This window comes from Sprattus sprattus (genome assembly GCF_963457725.1).
Source record: "Sprattus sprattus genome assembly, chromosome: 13".
In the NCBI taxonomy this organism is placed as follows: Eukaryota; Metazoa; Chordata; class Actinopteri; order Clupeiformes; family Clupeidae; genus Sprattus; species Sprattus sprattus.
This window is the reverse complement of record NC_137911.1, coordinates 2,073,070-2,091,679: the sequence shown is the minus strand read 5'-3', so window position 1 is coordinate 2,091,679 and position 18,610 is coordinate 2,073,070. Positions and strand designations below refer to the sequence as shown.

Here is an 18,610-nt window from a genome sequence, read left to right as displayed (position 1 = left end):
GTGCCACAATCCATCCATTTCTTGATGATGGATTTAACAGAATTCCAGGGGATGTTTAGTGCCTTGGACATTTTTTTGTATCCTTCCCCTGACTTATACTTTTCAACAACCTTTTCTCTGAGTTGCTTAGAGTGATCTTGGGTCTTAATGGTTTAACAATAGCCAGTAATACTGATTACTGAATACTGACCAGTGAATGGACCTTCCAGACACAGGTGTCGTTATACTACAATCACTTGAGACACATTCACTGCACACTGACCCCCATTACACAAATTGTGAGACTTCTAGCACCAATTGGCTGGACCTCTGTTGAATTAGGTCAGTCTATACAAAGGGGGTGATAAAGGGGGTGAATACTTATGCAAGCACTTATTTTCATTACATATTTGTATTTAATTTACATAACTGTGTAGAAATATATTTTCACTTTGACATTAAAGAGAGCTATTTTGTGAATTTTTTTGTCCAAAAAGCCAACTTATATTGACCATGACTGATTTATAAAAGCCATAAAAGGGTAAAACATCCAAGGGGGTGAATACTTACGCAAGGTACTGTATTTATAACAGCCCTGAAAAATAGTTCAGGAGAGACAGGACAGGACTAGTCCTTCCGGTTAATGGTGTGAACGATCCAGCTCCTGCCTTGCAGCAAAGCCAATGACAACACAAACAGAAAACACATAGAAATAATGAAAATTCTAGAATTGCAGCCTTTTGTGAATCCAGGATAACATTTGGGTCAGTTAGTGTACCTCACTAGTGCGAATCGAATATTGTCTCGATCGAGTTGAGAAGCAAAGGTGACTGAATTACCCTTCTAAGAGCCTTTAAATCTGCATTCTGCTAGTGTTGAATTGAGCCACACTCCATGGCAAAGACATGCCACTTAACTGTATTGTTAAAACAATAGAAAGTCTGCATGCTTTAAAGTAAATAGAATTTTATCTTCTTAATTTTTTCCATGGAAGTAGCTGATGGACCATGTTCATAAGGTAATGTTGCTAGTATATGGTCAAGTGCTTGCCAGGCTACATAATGTTTCAGCATTTATCAGGTAAGCAAAGGCTCTTCATGTATTCACTTGTCCAGTTTATCCCTTTTAATTCAATACAAGCCACCATATCAAGCACCATTTGTCACAGTTTAAAAACATGTTATCTTAACCTATGGAGTACTCCTTAAACACCAAGAAACACGCAAGAAAATGGGGGGAGGGGACATGGGGGGTGTCTAATTCAACTCTCACTAGCCTACTAGTTCTATTTCATCCTTACTGACCGCCAGTGGCGGTAGGGCTGAACGATTTGGGAAAATAATCGAATTGCGATTTTCCCCCAAAATATTGCGATTGCGATTCGATATGCGATTTAAAAAAATGTTATAAATATTAGATACATTTAGTGTGAAATATTCTTTTCCACATTTTACATTTGTATTTAACTGCTCATTACAGGAACAAATCGGTGGCTTTGCCACTGTGCATATAAGTTATTTAAACAAAGTCAATGCATGCAAAGGCATGCACTTTTTAAATTGGCCTTATGCAGTAATTGTACTTCAGGGTTAGGGATAAGCAGTTTTACCTTAAAATAGTAGCTTTGAAAATTGGGGCGCTACAATGACTTTTAATATGGAGAATCGCCTCTGTGCCATTGCCATACCAGGGTCCGTAGGCAAATGACTGCGTTATGTAGGTGTGCCTGAAGCCCCCTGGTTTTTACTGTCTGCCGAACTAGTAAGTAGCTTATTTGCCGTCTTGTGTTGCACACAAGGACAGTTTTAGTACAGTTGTTGACTAACTAGTTGGTCATAGTGTCAAAGTAAGCAAATTTCAAGAGATTTCGCTAGTTTGAGCCACTAGCATCTCGTTAGTGATTAGCAAGTGATCCGTTATGCTGCTTTAATCACTGTGTGCAACATTTTCCATCTTAAAAAAAAAAAAAAAACTTTTGTTTGAAAATCGCGTCTCATCATATCGCGATTAAACCACAAATGCAATTAATCGTTCAGCCCTATGTGGCAGCTCCTGAAAAAATTCTCAGGGGGGGCAATTTTTTTGATAATGATTAAGGCAACCCATTCAGTAGGTACATTAAGTTAGCCGATTTACTCATACAGCAATACCTTTTTGTCCACTATTGGCAGCAACCAACAGTAATATTTCCCCTCTGTCTACATAGCTAGAGTAGAAAGTTACAGGTGGAACGCTATGGAAGGCAGTTACATTCAGGAGCCTCCATAAGCAAACATGATGTGGCTCCACATTAAATTATCCCACTTTTTCATTATCCACACGTCTCAAATATTGTATGATGTAACATAGCTGAACAGGACACATGATATGTCCACTAACAACATAAAGAAGGGGGCAACATAAGTCAATACAATATTTATTGACTGATCTTGAAAGTATTGGCTTACAAAAGCAAAATAAGTCATCACATAAAAATGTATTCAGTTAGTTCACACTGTGAAACCTATGAAAAGTGACAGTGGTATATAGAAATACAGACCGCGTTATAGCCACTTCACGACCGCGATTGTCTTTCGTTCAAATTTCCCTCCCTTTGTAGAAACCTGTTGAATGGATACATTTGGTCTAGAAAGTCCTAATTGTTTTTTTCAATTTATCTTCTTTAGTACGCTGACTAAAAAGAAGTTTCTGTCAAAGAGCGGATGGAGTTGTTGTACTGACCAGGTGCCATCTTGACATGCCTCTGTCGAAGCTGTGCAACGTCCTTATTAGGCCGTAAGGTGAACACGGTTTTCGTTTCAGCCCGTTCCACTCACTGGCATCTACACAATCTTTAGCTTATAAAAAAGAACGAGTCGTGGTTAGTTACCAAAAAAAAGTTCGTCGCTGATTTTCCAGTCGATTGTCTATGTGGCTTTGTTTCATGCAGAACTAGAGACTTCAGAGCGTAATAAGATTTTTGTCGGGAGCCGTGCCACGGTTCGACACGTGATCATGCTACACCAATGAGAAGGCTGCATTTGTCAACAGAATGGAAAAATGGCGGCTCCCGTGTGGTTAGAAACATCGTTAAAGATAGAGGAAAACATCCGAACATCCTCAAAAGTGGGCTAAATTAATTCTAATTAGTGCTGTATAGATAGCCGCGTCCAAGAATAACAATGAGGCAAATATACGATAATGTTATTTTTATGTTAAGTCATTGACATCAAGTTTAACATACATGGGAATACCCATTACTGTGGATCTTACATGGACTGTGAACACCCACCGAAGAAATCAAGGCAAAGACTGTACTTCCTACATCAGCTGAGGAAGTTCAGCACCATCAGCTGTGTGTCCTGACAGCATCACTTGGTATGGGAACTGTACAGCCTGTGACTGCAGCACCGAATCATCAGAGCATCTCTCCATATTCTGCAGGAGACCTACAAGAAAAGACCTACCTACCAGCGCCCAAGGTATTGTAAAGGATTCCTAACATCCTGACCATGGACTTTTCAAAACACTGAGGTCAGGCAAACGTCTCTGCTGCTACAAGACCAGAACAGAGAGACTGAGGAGGAGCTTCTTTCCTCAAGCATTCCTTATCCTGAACACACACAATGACTATAAAACATCAATTACACCTTTTTTCACACACTGCTCTTTAAACTCCCTCTTGCTATTTATGAAAAATATTTCTTGATCTTTCTTTCTTCACACTTGCACAGAAAAAACAGTAGTATTTTTATGCATGTGACAAATAAACCTCCATGTATCAATAAAAGGCAGTAATTGTAAATACCAATGACCATCTGTTTGTTCATTCATTCATTCATTCTTCCACAAATGAAAACAACACTAATGAACCATAAAAACACTCTTTATGAAACATGAAATATGATATATAAAACTGTACAAAACTGAATAAGAAATAACAGATTAGGGACACTCAGTCCTCACTGTTAGTGTCAGTGTCAGGACAGTTATCTTCCAGTTCCTACAGCAACGACATAGGTCAACTATGCAACACAATCCTGCAGAAAAACATCTGTCTGTCTCACAGGCACCTTTGTAGCCACAGTGTATCACATGCAAAACACTGTCAGGGGCCGGATTTCTAGTCATCCAGGTGACATGCAAGTTCCCATTCTCTATTTGCCAACCATATCCAGCAGGTGATGGAGCACTTATATTATGTTTGAGACAGGACCTCATTATTGCAGCCTGGTAGTTTGCCCTTTTGCAGTGCTGATGGAGGGCATCAGTGGTAGGGGGAATGGATAATTCTGGCAAGGCTGATGATGTCATACAGAAAGCCTTGAACCTAGCTTTATTTACATTATCAGCTGCCGACTGATCATATAAGTGGCATACATACTGGCAAAGAAATGCAAATGTTGACTGCTCCAAGTTTAAGTTAGTACCTAAACTTTTAAAAGCCTTTAGGTACTCATCTTTCTCACATGCAACAGAAAATGTCTTTTTTTTCTCCTTTGCCATTAAAGGCACTTGTGGAGTCACACCCAGAAAATGTTTGAATTCCGATCAAGGCTGAAAACACACTGGTTCCAAGAGCTGATGACACCTTGGTAATGTCAATGATACATGTCCTGTTGCCAGTCCCTGTAAAAAAACATATAAAGTGCATGGCAAATCTGTCTGCACACTTACAGCAATGACTGCCACATCTGTATATGCCAGACAGTGTAGCGGGTTGAAACGGAAACAGGGTTCACCTTACAGCCTATATGAGGATGTGCATGTGTGTGAGTGTGAGTGTGCACACACTGGGCACCTTCACGAGGCTTCTCTCCAGTCTTCTCTTCCACACACACACACACACAAACAGAGTTGAAGACCTTGTAAATGTTTTCCCACATAGTATGTTTTTGCATATGAAAATGCCAGTGAAAATGCCTTTAAATATTGTAAACATATAAAAGGTCAGGCACATTTATGTGGACCTTCCCTGCCATGTACTATCAGGTGATGTTTTAAAGACCCAGCTTGTTTAGAAGTTTTTCCACATTGGCATGAGTATCAACATATGCATTTGAGAAGGGCAAACTTCAAACTTCAGAATTCAAGCATTTACATGGCTTTTCTTCACTGTGCAACCGCTGATGGCATTTCAGACTTGATGTCCTAGTGTAGTGTTTCTCAACCACTGGGCCGTTGCACTTATCCTTATTACTACTGTATTTTGTGCTGTGTCATACTGATATAATGTATTTAACCCTTATTTAATGTTAATCACAATTACAAACGAGGGTCTGACAGGGCTTACAATTAGGTGTGAGTGCTCCAGATCAATGAGGAAAAGTCAACCCCCTCCCTGGATTTCTAAAGTTGGGATGATTATTGTATTTCTGTGATGACTTCTTACAATGTTGCATGGAATTGTTTGTGTATCATCTAAGCCTATGATTTCTCATAGTTAAGATCACCTTAGCTGACGTAGGAAGTACAGTCTTTGCCTTGATTTCTTCGGTGTGCTGGGTGTTCACAGTCCATGTAAGATCGTCAGTAATGTGTATGCCCATGTATGTCAAACTTGATCTAAATGACTTAACATAAAATAACATTATCGTATATTTGCCTCATTGTTCTTCTTGGACGCGGCTATGTATACAGCACTAATTAGAATTAATTTAGCCCAATTTTGAGGATGTTCAAGTGTTTTCCTCTATCTTTAACGATGTTTCTAACCGCACGGGAGCCGCCATTTTTCCATTCTGTTGTCAAAAAGCAGCCTTCTCATTGGTGTAGCATGATCACGTGTCGAACCGTGGCACGGCTCCCGACAAAAATCTTATTACGCTCTGAAGTCTCTAGTTCTGCATAAAACAAAGCCATATAGACAATCGACTGGAAAATCAGCGACGAACTTTTTTTTGGTAACTAACCACGACTCGTTCTTTTTTATAAGCTAAAGATTGTGTAGATGCCAGTGAGTGGAACGGGATTCATTTTCTAAAGCACTTTTCGTGCTTCACCTTGCGGCCTATATTGGCCTTATAGGCCTTTACGTCCATTAGTTATGACACGACATGGAGGGCCGAGCCCTCCCGGACGCCATAGAGAATGCATTGAGAGCTCTGTTTTGTGAAAAAAATTGATTTATCATGGGAGTCAATGAGAGATGTCTGGGGCGTCTCATTTCGCCCGAAATCGCGCCGAGGGGCGGAGCCATTTGAAGCACGACTTTTGCCTTGACTGCCTGGCTGTTACCTGATTGGACAATGACATTCAAAGGCATATCAGACGGTCTACTGGTAGAATCTAAGAGAAAACAAATATGAAATTTACATTTAGCCGTTTAGCAGACGCTTTAATCCAAAGCGATTTACAAGGAAATGTACTTTATAGATCAGGAATTATTTATTTATTTTAGTGCTGTCAAACGATTAAAATATTTTATCGCGATTAATTGCATTTTTGTCATAGTTAACTCAAAATTAATCGCGATTTATTGCAAATGTATTAATCGATACAAATTTGTATCTATTCTAAATGTCCCTTCAATATTTTTTATTTTTTTAATGCTCTTATCAACATGGAAAACTGGATTGGCTTGCATTATGCAATGTTTTATGTCAAGATGGTACGTGGCGGTACAAAATAAATTGCGCTCACAATTCACTGAAACGTAACGTTAGCCTACTACACAGTTCAGGACGTTAATCTAAACCCCCCCCCCCACCCTTTTTTTTTTTTTTACACCGCGTTAATCGCGCGATAAAAAACGCGTTAAAATGGGCTTGCGTTAACGCCGTTAATAACGCGTTAAACTGACAGCACTCATTTATTTATTTATTTTTCCCCCCATAGGCAGTGCGTCACCCCAATCGCCCTTATGGACGAGCCGCCCCTGCTGACCGCTAGACGGTGCTTTCATGCACGGATTATCCATCTCCCGCACGCGCAGGTCGAGTGTCAATACCAACAGAGTCACCACCTTGACCCCCGATGACCCCCGGATAGCTTATATCTTCCGGTGGAGTCAGGCGATCTGTTCCTTTCATCTTCTCGCTCGCAGGTAGTTGGTGTGTACGATAAGAAGCTAACAAAATTAAGTGCTTGATCCTGTTCCGTGCTGTTGGCCTTGCGACATTGTGTCGGAGCTGCGAACATTCTCGCCCTCCAGAGGCCGCACCGATCTTATTGGATAAGTACTTTGGTCTTTTCTTAATCTGTTGCTGGTTACAACTATTGGCATCGCCTGTGCGTGACGATAGGTATGCAAGGCCTTAATTCATTCTGTTTAATTATTGTGGTGTAGGTAGCGTCTGCACCCCTTCCCACCACTTAGGCAGTTAAGTTACGTTGCCTAGCCAGCTGTTGCGACTTGTATAGGCTGTACGCGGTAGTTGTTACTTGCCCTATTGTTATACATTTACATTTTACATTTAGTCATTTAGCAGACGCTTTTGTCCAAAGCGACGTACAAGGGAGAGAACAATCAAGCTAAGAGCAATTAAACCTGGTGTAACAATAAATACTGCTTATTTTTTTTCAAAAAAATAGAAAACAACATAGAAAGAAAACAAAAGAAGTGCGGGCCTGTCACTGCTTAAGTGCAAGTTAAGCCAAGGTGCCAGTTAGGAAGGGAGGTGCTCTCTGAAGAGTTGGGTCTTCAAGAGCTTCTTGAAGGTAGAGAGGGACGCCCCTGCTCTGGTAGTGCTAGGCAGGTTGTTCCACCAACGTGGAACTACAACTGAGAATAGTCTGGATTGCCGTGCTTGCACCGGGGGCAGTGCCAGACGACGCTCACTGGATGAGCGCAGCGTCCTGGGTGTAACATTTGCCCTTACAAGAGCATTTTGGTAGGTGGGCGCAGACCCAGTAAGCACTTTGAAGGCAAGCATAAGTGACTTGAACTTGACTACAACACCAGTAACGTAGTAGTTATAGGCAGCCTTGCGGTTGGTGCCCGCTAAAAAAGTTTTTGTTTAATAATTGTGGTGAAGGTTGCGTGTCCGCCCCCTCTCCCACCGTTCAATATTGTGTTATTGCGATTACTACGTTACTGGTGTTGTAGTCGGCCCCACACTCTAAGCTGCTGGCAAAGGACGCGCCTCGCTCCTTCTTCCAGCGCTCATAGGAAGGCAGTTACAATTCCCTAGGGGAATTACTTGCGTTTCGTGAACGCCAATAGCCCTTCATCAACTCTCTAGCCTACTGGTTAAGTCGCCTGTTACCACGACATCGACCCGGGTTCGCATCCCGCCTCCGGCACCTTGATACTGATTGAATCCTCAATTGAATTGAGGCAGATTCATTTAAGAAGGCAATTGTTATAGGCGACTGCACCTAGTAGTTCATTGTGTGTGGCCCTCACCCCTCTCCTGGTGGAGGTAGTGCTCTCGCTCCTCGTTCCCAGCACAGGTGTGATTTTAGTTTGGCCTGCAAATATTTGTCGGTGAAGACAGCGGTTCCTGCCTCCCTCTCCCGGCATCTATTTTGCACTGATTAACCCATTGGGTGTGGCCATTCCCCTTTCCTGGTGAATAGGGGTGCAACGGATCATCATTGATCCGTGATCCGTTCGGATCATCTATTTCGGTTCAGCACACGCATGATCCGCGGATTGATTTATGAAAAAAAAAAATTGTGCGCATGTTCAGTTCACACACAGCTGTAACCATTCCTGCTAGTTCCAGGGACAGAGCTACTTAACACGCTCTGGGTAAAAGTCTGCAACAGTTCCCTTTTCAATAAGCAAACAGTCCTATGGCTCGTTGTGATTTATTGTCCTCAGCGTACAACATGTAGAACAGTGGGCATGGAAAATAAAAGTAGGCTAGACTTCGGTGACTACTGTAACGATAACTGCTGCCTCTAGTGCTACGTCTGTTTCCATATACTCGCGCTGCCACACAAGCCTGTCGCCTAGGTTACCACACAGACGTAACACGTAGCTGACATAGCGATTGCTAACATAAAGAAAAACCTGCAACACAGCGTGGTCATGGCGAGCGGAGGAACAGAAGAACTTGAACGCCCCACATTTAAATCCCCTGTTTGGGAGCATTTTGGCTTCCCTGTCAAATTGAATGCAGAAGGAAAGAGGTTGGTGGATAAAACCGTGACGGTGTGTAGGCACTGTGACACAAGAAAGCCATACAACAGTGGAAACACATCGAGCATGGCCACGCATTTACAGCGACATCACCCCGGTGTACTGCTAAGTATCCCAGTGACCGCGCTCACTATCACTACCTTTCACATTACATCGAATTTGGAAATTCACTCCCCCCCCCCCCCCCCCCCTATTTCTTGTCCCTCTCAGCTAACGCTTAGCTGGCCATGGCGTCTTGTTCGACCCTTGTTCGCTGCCCATCGTGTAATATGCTTAGCGACTCTCCAACAAATTTCAATGGCTACAATACTTGTACCAAGTGTAGGCTACTGGCAAGCTTCGATGAGACGATAACTCTACTTGAGTCGCGTCTCTTTAACACAGATTGTAATACTCCGTTAATCGAATCGAGCGAAAGTCAGCATATAGATCTAACATTTACCGACACTACTCTGTCCTCTAGCTCGCCCGTGTCAACACCGCAACTCCTACCACCCGATAATTGGGTTAACGTAAAACGAGGAAGTAGGCCTAGTAGAAGACATTTAAAACCCGTACCACACTCGGATCCCATCCCAACTTCAAACCGTTTTTCTTCCCTTACTACCATCGATACTGTTGATAAAGTTCTCGTTATTGGTGATTCCTCCCTGAGGCATATTCAACTCGCAACCCCGGTACAAACAGTGAACTGTATACCGGGAGCTAGAGCAAATGACATTGAATCCCACTTAAAACGAATCGCTGGTCGGAGATTTTCTAAAATAATTATTCACACAGGCGTAAACGATGTCCGCCTACGGCAATCGGTTACCACCGAGCGAAATTTTGAATCGTTATTCGCTACCGCAACACAAATGGCAGACTCTGTAGTGTGTTCTGGCCCTATGCCTATCAACCGCGGCGACGAAATGTACAGTAGACTATCGGCACTTAATATCTGGCTAGCAGAATGGTGCTCACGCAACGACGTGGATTTCATAAATAACTGGCCTACTTTTTGGAGGAAGCCAGGGCTATTACAGAAGGATGGCATCCACCCCTCTAAAGAGGGTGCTAGCCTCCTTTCTCAAAACTTAAAACACCACCTAGTCCAAACGTACTTCTGACAACCAATAACTAGAACTAGAAGGCAGACCTATTACCCCACACTAACTCCTGCTGCACCAGTACATTCTCTGCCCATATTACACCACATACAAACGGTATGTATACCCAGAATATATAAGCCCAGCGCAACTCACACTAGAAGAAGCATTAATCAGGATAACCTAATAAAGATACAAACCTTATCAGCACAAAATGAAACTTGCACAATATTAAAGCTGGGCCTTATTAACATTCGGTCCCTAACATCAAAAGGTGCACTTATCAATGAGTTGATAACAGACAACAACATCCAAATACTTTTCCTAACTGAAACCTGGCTAAAACCAGATGAATTCATAGCCTTAAATGAATCTACCCCTCCAAGCCATGTTAACTGCCACATCCCCCGCAGCACTGGACGTGGAGGTGGAGTTGCTACAATTTCCCTCGCTAATCTATGCATTTCCCCAAGACCAAAATTTAAATTTGCATCATTTGAAGTCCTCGTACTTCATCTTATGCATCCCAACTCAAAAGCCTCAAATCCGGTCACTCTTGTGACACTATATAGACCACCAGGTCCCTACACTGAATTCGTATCCGAATTTTCCGATTTCCTATCCACCCTGATTGTTAATTCAGATAAAATCATGATCCTGGGAGATTTTAATATCCACATGGATAATGAATATAACAGTCTTTGCACTGGCTCCCCGTTAAAAGTAGAATCGACTTCAAAGTACTCCTGCTAACATATAAAGCCCTAAACGATCTGGCTCCAAACTACCTCAAGGAATTAGTCGTCCCCTATTGCCCTCCAAGGCTGCTCCGTTCCCAGAGTGCAGGCCTCCTGGTAATTCCAAGAATATCAAAGACCACAATAGGAGGGAGAGCATTTAGCTACCAAGCCCCTCTCCTCTGGAACAATCTCCCTGCCTCCATCAGAGCTGCAGACACCGTGCCTATATTCAAATCAAGACTTAAGACATTCCTCTTTAGTGCATCATATAGCCAAAAGTAACCGCGATTCCCGACTAACAGACCTGCAGACTGATTCGTCATTTCCTGTTTGTTAGATGGATCAGGAGGAGCCTCCTGGGCCTGATCACTCGCCTCCTCAGCCCGCCCCGAAACGCCCCTGCAGACCGGCTCCAGAGCAACACCAGCATCGCCCACGCCGCCCTGCTCCCCATCCTGGGCCCTCAACTCAGTCATCATCCCCTTGACGACTTCTCCCGCTTGATGTGACGACCCCCACCCTGGTCATCGGCAGCTCCATGGTCCGAGATGTCCACACCCCCCCCTTCAACAAGCGGCCCCTGCAAGGTCCACTGCCTCCCCGGAGCCAGGCGTGTTCCAATCGCTGTTGGATGTGGAACTTCCCTCCCAATCCCCACCACTCTGCACGTAGTCTCTCTACCTGGTCTACCTAGAGAAACCCTCGGCCAACCGCACCCACCGCCACTGCATTGCCGTACACCTACTCTACCCAATACCCTATGCTAGCATTTATGTACAATATACATTATTGCCTCCACCGAAATGTTTCTCTGTCCCTACATCCCCTACCCCTGTAACAGTAACCCTATTGCCACAGTAATCTGGTCTTGTCTGTATCATGTATTTACCACCAGATGTATGTACACATATGTCCAGTGACCAAATGCTGGCTGTGTATTGCCCCTGTTGCTTCCTTTCCCCTTCTGCCACACTACCCTTCCCCTTCCCCCCTTCCCCCCGTCCCACCTTCCTGTCTCCACCCGGCCGACCTCAAGCAGATGGGTCCCCCCTTATGTGCCGTGGTTCTGCTCAAGGTTTCTTCCTGCCTAACATGGAGTTTTTTCTTGCCCCTGTTGCCGTTGTGCATGCACTAAGGGGGTTCAGGCTCTGGGCTCTGTTAAGCGCCGAGAGGCAATTGTATTGTTATGGCGCTATACAAATAAAATTGAATTGAATTGAATTGAATTGTTTCACTGACAGGAGTGAAACCGAAAGCGGCTCAACAACCGCTCATCACCGCGGCATTTAAGCAGCCCCTTCCTCCACAATCAGACCGGGCTAAAGCAATCTCAAGTGTTAATAAACAAAAAGACAAAACATGTTTATTTGTCTTGTCTATTTATTTTTTTTTTGCTGAAAAATGATCCGATCCGTGTCTCTGATCCGAGGAACGATCCGAACCGTTTTTTGATCCGTTGCACCCCTACTGGTGAAGGCAGTGCTCTCGCTTCCGGCTCCCAGCACAGGTGTGGTTTGTGACTGTTGGCCTGTTAATATTTGTCGGTGAAGGCAGCGGTTCCTGCCGCCCTCTCCCGGCACCTTGCCTAATCGGATTGTCCCCATTACATTCGGACCACTTCCCCTACTGAGGCTAGCTACTATCTCTCTCTCAGTTGTGTGGTGGTTGCAGACATGGTGGGCAACCACTCTTGTGCGGCCTACATGGCCCCTCTGCAGGTGGAGGATGGCCATGATCGGTGCCCCTCTTGTCTCGGGGTCCAGCACCTTAGGGCAGGGCTTTCAGATGATCCCTGCATGAATTGTAGCTACATGGGTGTACCCTCCTATGCCTCCGATGTAGGCTCCTGCTCTTCAGCCCACAACTCTGTCAGCGTCTCTGAAGACAGCTCAATGGTGGCCACCATTCGCATAGCCCTGGACAGCCTGCAGCTGGATGTACCAGGAGCTCAGCCGGCTCCGGCCAGTGCCTTCTTCAGACGGGGCCCAGCCCCCGCCAAACTGCTCGTACCCCCATCAAAAGAGTGTTTGGGAGAGTTACAGGCATGCTGGAGAGATTCCAGAGCCCTCACTTGTCTGACAAGCGATGGCCGGGCCCTGGCAGCCATGCAGGATGCACCCAGGCATGGGTTGGGTGGTATGCCGGTGGTTGACTCAACCATAGCGGCCCTCATCGTCTCGCCTGATGAGGCGCTGAGGCCGAGTGCGCGGTGTCCTCGTCCCCAGTGTTGGGTGACAGATGACCTCCTCTCGAAGGCCTATGGTGCAGCGGCACGCATGGGGTGCATAGGTAATTCTATGTCCCACCTAGTCCTCGTCCTGTCGGCATCCCTACAGGACGCCGAGGTTGATCCTTCAGTCCAAAGCCTGAGCGACGCTTCTCTGCAGGTGTTTGGGCTGATGTCTAGGGAATTGGGACGTGTTATGTCCACCCTCGTCTAGGCTCGCCGCCAGGTTTGGCTGGCGCAGTCTCCCTTCACGGAGGCATGTAAAAGGACCCTCCTCACTGACCCTGTGGGAGTTGTTCGGACCCACTGGGGAGTTGTTCGGACCCACTGCCCTTGAGGCGCTTCAGCGCACTGTCCAATCGGGGAAGTCTCGGGAGGAACTGTCTGGGCTTCGGAGGAGGGTGCCGCCTCCTCCTAGTAGGCCTAGAAGGTCTGCGGCTGCCCCATGGCACAGCCTGCAGTCACAGGCCCACCCAAGGGGTTACTACGGGGCCACTTTCAGTTCAGGGTGCTCCCATTTGGCCTCTCCCTTTCCCCACGTGCCTTCACCAGGTGTGTGGCGGCAGATTTGACTATTTGTGTCTTGTAGGTTGATGCTTTGAGATTTTACTTGAGAATTGTGTGCAACAACAGAACATTGTGGACAGTGTTTTGACAACAACGTGATGTGTAATTGACATCAGAGTGTTAACAAGTAAAATCAGAGTCTTATGCAGATAAGGGAGTCTTAAGAATTGCCAACTTGGGTCGAGCGATTGATACATGAAGTGAAGGTTGTGCAGATTGTGCCGAATTTTCGCTTTTTAGGTCTTAACAATAGTGAAAAACTGTAATTGTCTTTCCCATCTTGATGAATGACTAAGGGTAATTGGCCTGTGTCACCTCATATTTATAGCCCTGTGAAGCAGGAAGTCATGGTTGACAACTTCAAAGTTCCTAATCAAACAGGTGAACTCAAAAATGTAAAACATGACTGGTAATATACTTCAGTTAGATTTTAATTTTAAGATTTTCTAGGGGTGCCAATAATTGTGGCACCCATATTTTGGAGAAACATATTTTATGTAATGTCAAAAAATACATTTCTTTCAATAATGTTACTTCAATGAAAAGGTAAGATTTTTGTGAATATTTTGAGTGAAAGACTAAGAGGATAAACAGCAAAGATATATTTTTCATAGCCTGCTTTGGTCACATTCACTAAGGGTGCCAATAATTGCGGAGGGCACTGTATATACCTATAAACTTGCATGCTATTTTGAACTCTGGCAACTTGTGGCAAGCTAGCAATTTCATGTACGCTTTTTTAAACCAACCTGGAAATCCAACAGTAAAGACATTGGGGTTCTGACAAATTATAGTTTGTAATGCTAGTGTGTTAAATTACTTAATGAAAGCAACATCCACATAATGTCCTTTTACTGTGTGGAAACAAAGAGTAAAGTAATTTGTTTCAATCAAGACAACAGTTGATCTACAAACTCACCTGACCAGGTCAGTCATGCAGGAACCTACAACCACCACATCATAGGCCTCTCCACTCTGTTGGCAAATAGTATTTATACCGTTTATAATCATGCCTTTCATAGATTACATACAAGACAACCGGCAAGATTTTCAACTGTTATTAAAGTACATGTTTTTAAAATATAGACTGAATGACAGTAAAAAATAGCATTTATTGTATTCTAGGTTGGCAACTGCCTATTGCATTTCGCTTGATTATTTCAATACAGGACAATGTGACTGGTGGCAACCTAGATAATCCCTAATTAATTAAATCCCCTGGATCTATGTGAGCGAACAGTAATATGCTAATCTCCTCAAATCTGCTTCCAGGATAGGCATCCTCAGATAAACTGGCCGCTGGCTGTTGGGGCCTAAAAAAAAATTTGTTTTGGTTCCGGTTTCCGACCGACCCTGTCAATTTATGTGCGACCCAAATTATTTTATGAGCTTGGAGAAAAAAAAAAGAAAAAAAAAAACACAAATATATATTTTTTTAGGCAGACTAAAATTACGTTTGTGTACAGCACCTCTTCATCCTGTACAAGGATGAGCGCATTCTCTCGTGAAAGCAACGACTTCACGTGAGATCTGCATGCAGACATCTGGATAGGTAGCGCGTGTTATACATGGGTTTCTCGGCTACGTCAGATGACTATGACAGGGAGTCGTTGTGTGGTGAACTGCTCTAACAGAGTTGGTAAGATGTTCAGTATACCTAGGAGGAAGCATCCGTTTGCCAGGAACCGAAGCATCTTAACGTCAAATAAAATATAGAAAAAGGCTCAACAATGTACAAGGTTACGTTTGGGAATATGTTGAGGGTGTGTGCAAGCATTCATGGCAACAGAATAGGGATCAGTAGGCTAAATAAGTAATAAACAATACATTTAAACTGGGCTTTCTGTATTCATTTGTATTAGGGTAGATGGCTTTCTGCCGCGGATTTGCGCGCGCATCCTTCAATGTTTGTATACAAGAAACCCACATAGAGAAATGTGCATTAAAACATGAGATGGAAACCCACCTAATGACAGGAAGCTAGCGGATTCTTGGGATATTTAGCATCTAGTTTAATTAGCTATTAGAGAAAGATGGATATGTGCGTAGTCTCAATTGTTTGCCCATGCAATAGCATGACCAACAAAATTGTAAGATTGGCTATGAAATCTGTCGAAAACTTACTTGAAGAGGTCAAGCAGTGCACCTGCTCATTTGTGTCAGCAGCCGGCAAAGTGGACCGAGCTGACAGGTGGACCGACATCGCCAGCGATGTATTGTCGAACTCGCCTGTCAGTAGCGTCGTTTCTTTATTTCAATTTAAATATTTAGCACTTAAGTGCGTACCAGAGAACATGTCTGTGTCCTCCACGAGTACCACAAACCCGTCCGCCTTTGAAATGCTGTTTCGAGCACAGCAACTTACACACTTGCCCCCGCCGAAAGTTGTGCAGAACAAAAAAGACCAGCTGAATTCTGATATTCTGAAGAATCTGCAGACCAGGGGAGTGGGCTTTTCAATTCCAGAGAGCACAACCCAAGGCTCACTTTTTCTGACGGTAAGTGAACTATAATATTTGAATTATTGTAGGCTATTGCATTTGAAGAAATGATCACCGTAGCTCTACCCTTGCCACAACGCTAACCTAGAGACAGTCGTTTTAACCACTTTTTGATTAATTCCAAGACCTAGGCCTATTGAATGCGACTTGGTTAGGCTACTAAACAAGAGACCACCGTGCGTGTTTAACCCACAGTGCGTGTTTAACCCAAATAGTGTGGAAAAGCAGTATATATAGCCGTTTATATTTCCGCAGGCAGCCACTCACCTCTGTTTATTTCTGGAAAATCCTTTAGCCTAAGATGGAGCGGCTGAGATCCCACTATAGCCACAGACGTGACAACTTTTTTCTTGTTGTTTTGTTTACAAAAAGCAACGATCGAGCTGTGCAGACCTAATGTCGATATTATCTCCATGTTTAGATGTCCTGTCCATATTTATGACTATGTAACAACATAGCATTGGTTGCTTGCATAGCAGCTAGCAGCTTTCTTCATCTAGGCTACATCAACAGTGAAAGCCAGTTTTGCGTATCCCTATAGGCTACTTGTGACGTTCTGTGGATATCTAGACCGCGGTTTGGTCAGATAGATTTTAAATCAGGTTAAAGGTCACCCCAACACTGGGAGACCCTTAGGAGAACGATATGGGTTAAACATGGCTGGAATTATCCTATTATAGATAGATCTATGATAATGATCTAAAAATAATAATGATTATATGTTACGAAAAATATTTTTGGCTCTCATAAGATATGTTTCATATCATATATATAATACTATCATTATCATTTTTATGAATATATATATATATATATAGGCATAATATACAAAATATTCCAATTGTTTTGTGTAGGTAGAATAGTAGAAGCTACATGTTAGTCACAATGTTAACTTGAATAGCACTGTCTAATCCTTCTAGGCCTACAGTAGGCTTACTTCACTTTTGAGACATTTATTAAACATGTCAGTGCAACATATACTTTGTTGTATATTTGTACTAAAATTAAATGTATACAAATTTATAAAGGAGTTATATAAAATATTAAACAACTTTAATATTAAATACCTGACACCATTTTTTTTGTTTGTGTGTATTTTCAGACACTAACAAACTGTCTTTGGTACATCACAAACCAGCACACTGTGATACGTGATGCGTCTCACCAAGACAGATTTGTGATTCCTGTTCCATCATGCTGGAGCTTTGAAGGTTACAATGAGGTGAAGAGAAAAAAAATGAAGGAGCAACCCATGTGTGCTGCCTTTCTTGACAGTCACTCCCAAGCCCTGTTGTCTTTGTGTGACCGACCATACATGTCCTCAACTGCTGCTTGGAGAACACTGAAGGAGGACATTTTAAGTCTTGCCACTTGCCTTCGCAACTATGTGGAGTACCTGAAGAGGAAAAGGGATACTACATTAACAAATCATAGCTCGAGTCAACCTGTCAGAGTTTTATCAGAGAACATTTCCGTGACACACCACAAGATCACCCCTGAGGTGGCTGCAAGGTACCGGTTGCTGGACAATGTTATGTGTCAAACAGATGCTCCAACTCCTGTGCTCCTGGATGACACTGTACACCTGGAGGAACCGTTTGCCAGTTCATGGCACAGATTTGACTTCATCAACAGAATCCAGCTGTCTGTACCTGTCGATGTGCTGAAATACCAACCTGGGGGCAGCAAGACTGGCATCACCTTTCTGTGGAAAGTGGATAGGAACAGAACACAGGATGAGCAGCTGACCCAGACCACTCGAGTTGTCAGTTCTCTGCAGCCACGTCTCCCACAGTACCACACAAGGTACATGAAGAAAGATTTCAAGAGGAAGGTAGCAAACGTGGCTAGGGTGACACCAAGCATCGTAGAGGCAATCTATCAGGAAATCTCCCATGATTCTTCAGCCCCATCAAATCCTCTCATGAACCAGCGCATCCAAGTGGCTCTCCAAGGAGAGCCTGGCATTATTGTCGACTTGCGCACCCTTAACAGTGGTCGTCCTGGTGACAACTTTGAGGAATTCTTCTCTAAGATGGAAGAAGCAGTCAATGAAGTCACTGCAGCTGATGAAAGGAGACATGGTACTGCCCACCTGTCACAGTGGTTGTCGCTAGAGGACCTCATTGAACAGGTGAAGTCCAAATGCCCTGAAGGAACCAGGGTGCCCAGCAAAGCCCTTGTGAGATTGCAATTTGCGCCAAAGAATCCCTACACCCAGAGTGCTTTGAACTTCACTTCACGCTTTGAGCTCAAGTACAAGATCCAGCGAAGACAGCTCCGAGCATCTCACCCTGATGCACACTTCTGTGCTGCACTCTTCAAGTTATTGCGTCTACGCATGCATCAGCTGAGTTCAGAAATATTTGTCTTATTTGTGGACGATAAGGCCAAGATCCCGGTTGGAGAACCAGGGGAGCCCGTTTCCACCGGTGTTCGAG

General features: G+C 43.7%; 1 protein-coding gene across 2 annotated transcripts in view; it reads right to left on the bottom strand.

The window, feature by feature from the left end:
- The window catches only part of rbks (ribokinase), an 81,963-nt gene that overhangs the window by 59,852 nt on the left and 3,501 nt on the right, over positions 1 to 18,610 (bottom strand). For both annotated transcript variants that reach the window (XM_080849600.1, XM_080849601.1), the window contains exon 2: positions 14,588 to 14,643. In XM_080849600.1, the coding sequence (XP_080705726.1) occupies positions 14,588 to 14,643 (56 nt within the window). The remainder of the gene's footprint in view (positions 1 to 14,587; positions 14,644 to 18,610) is intronic.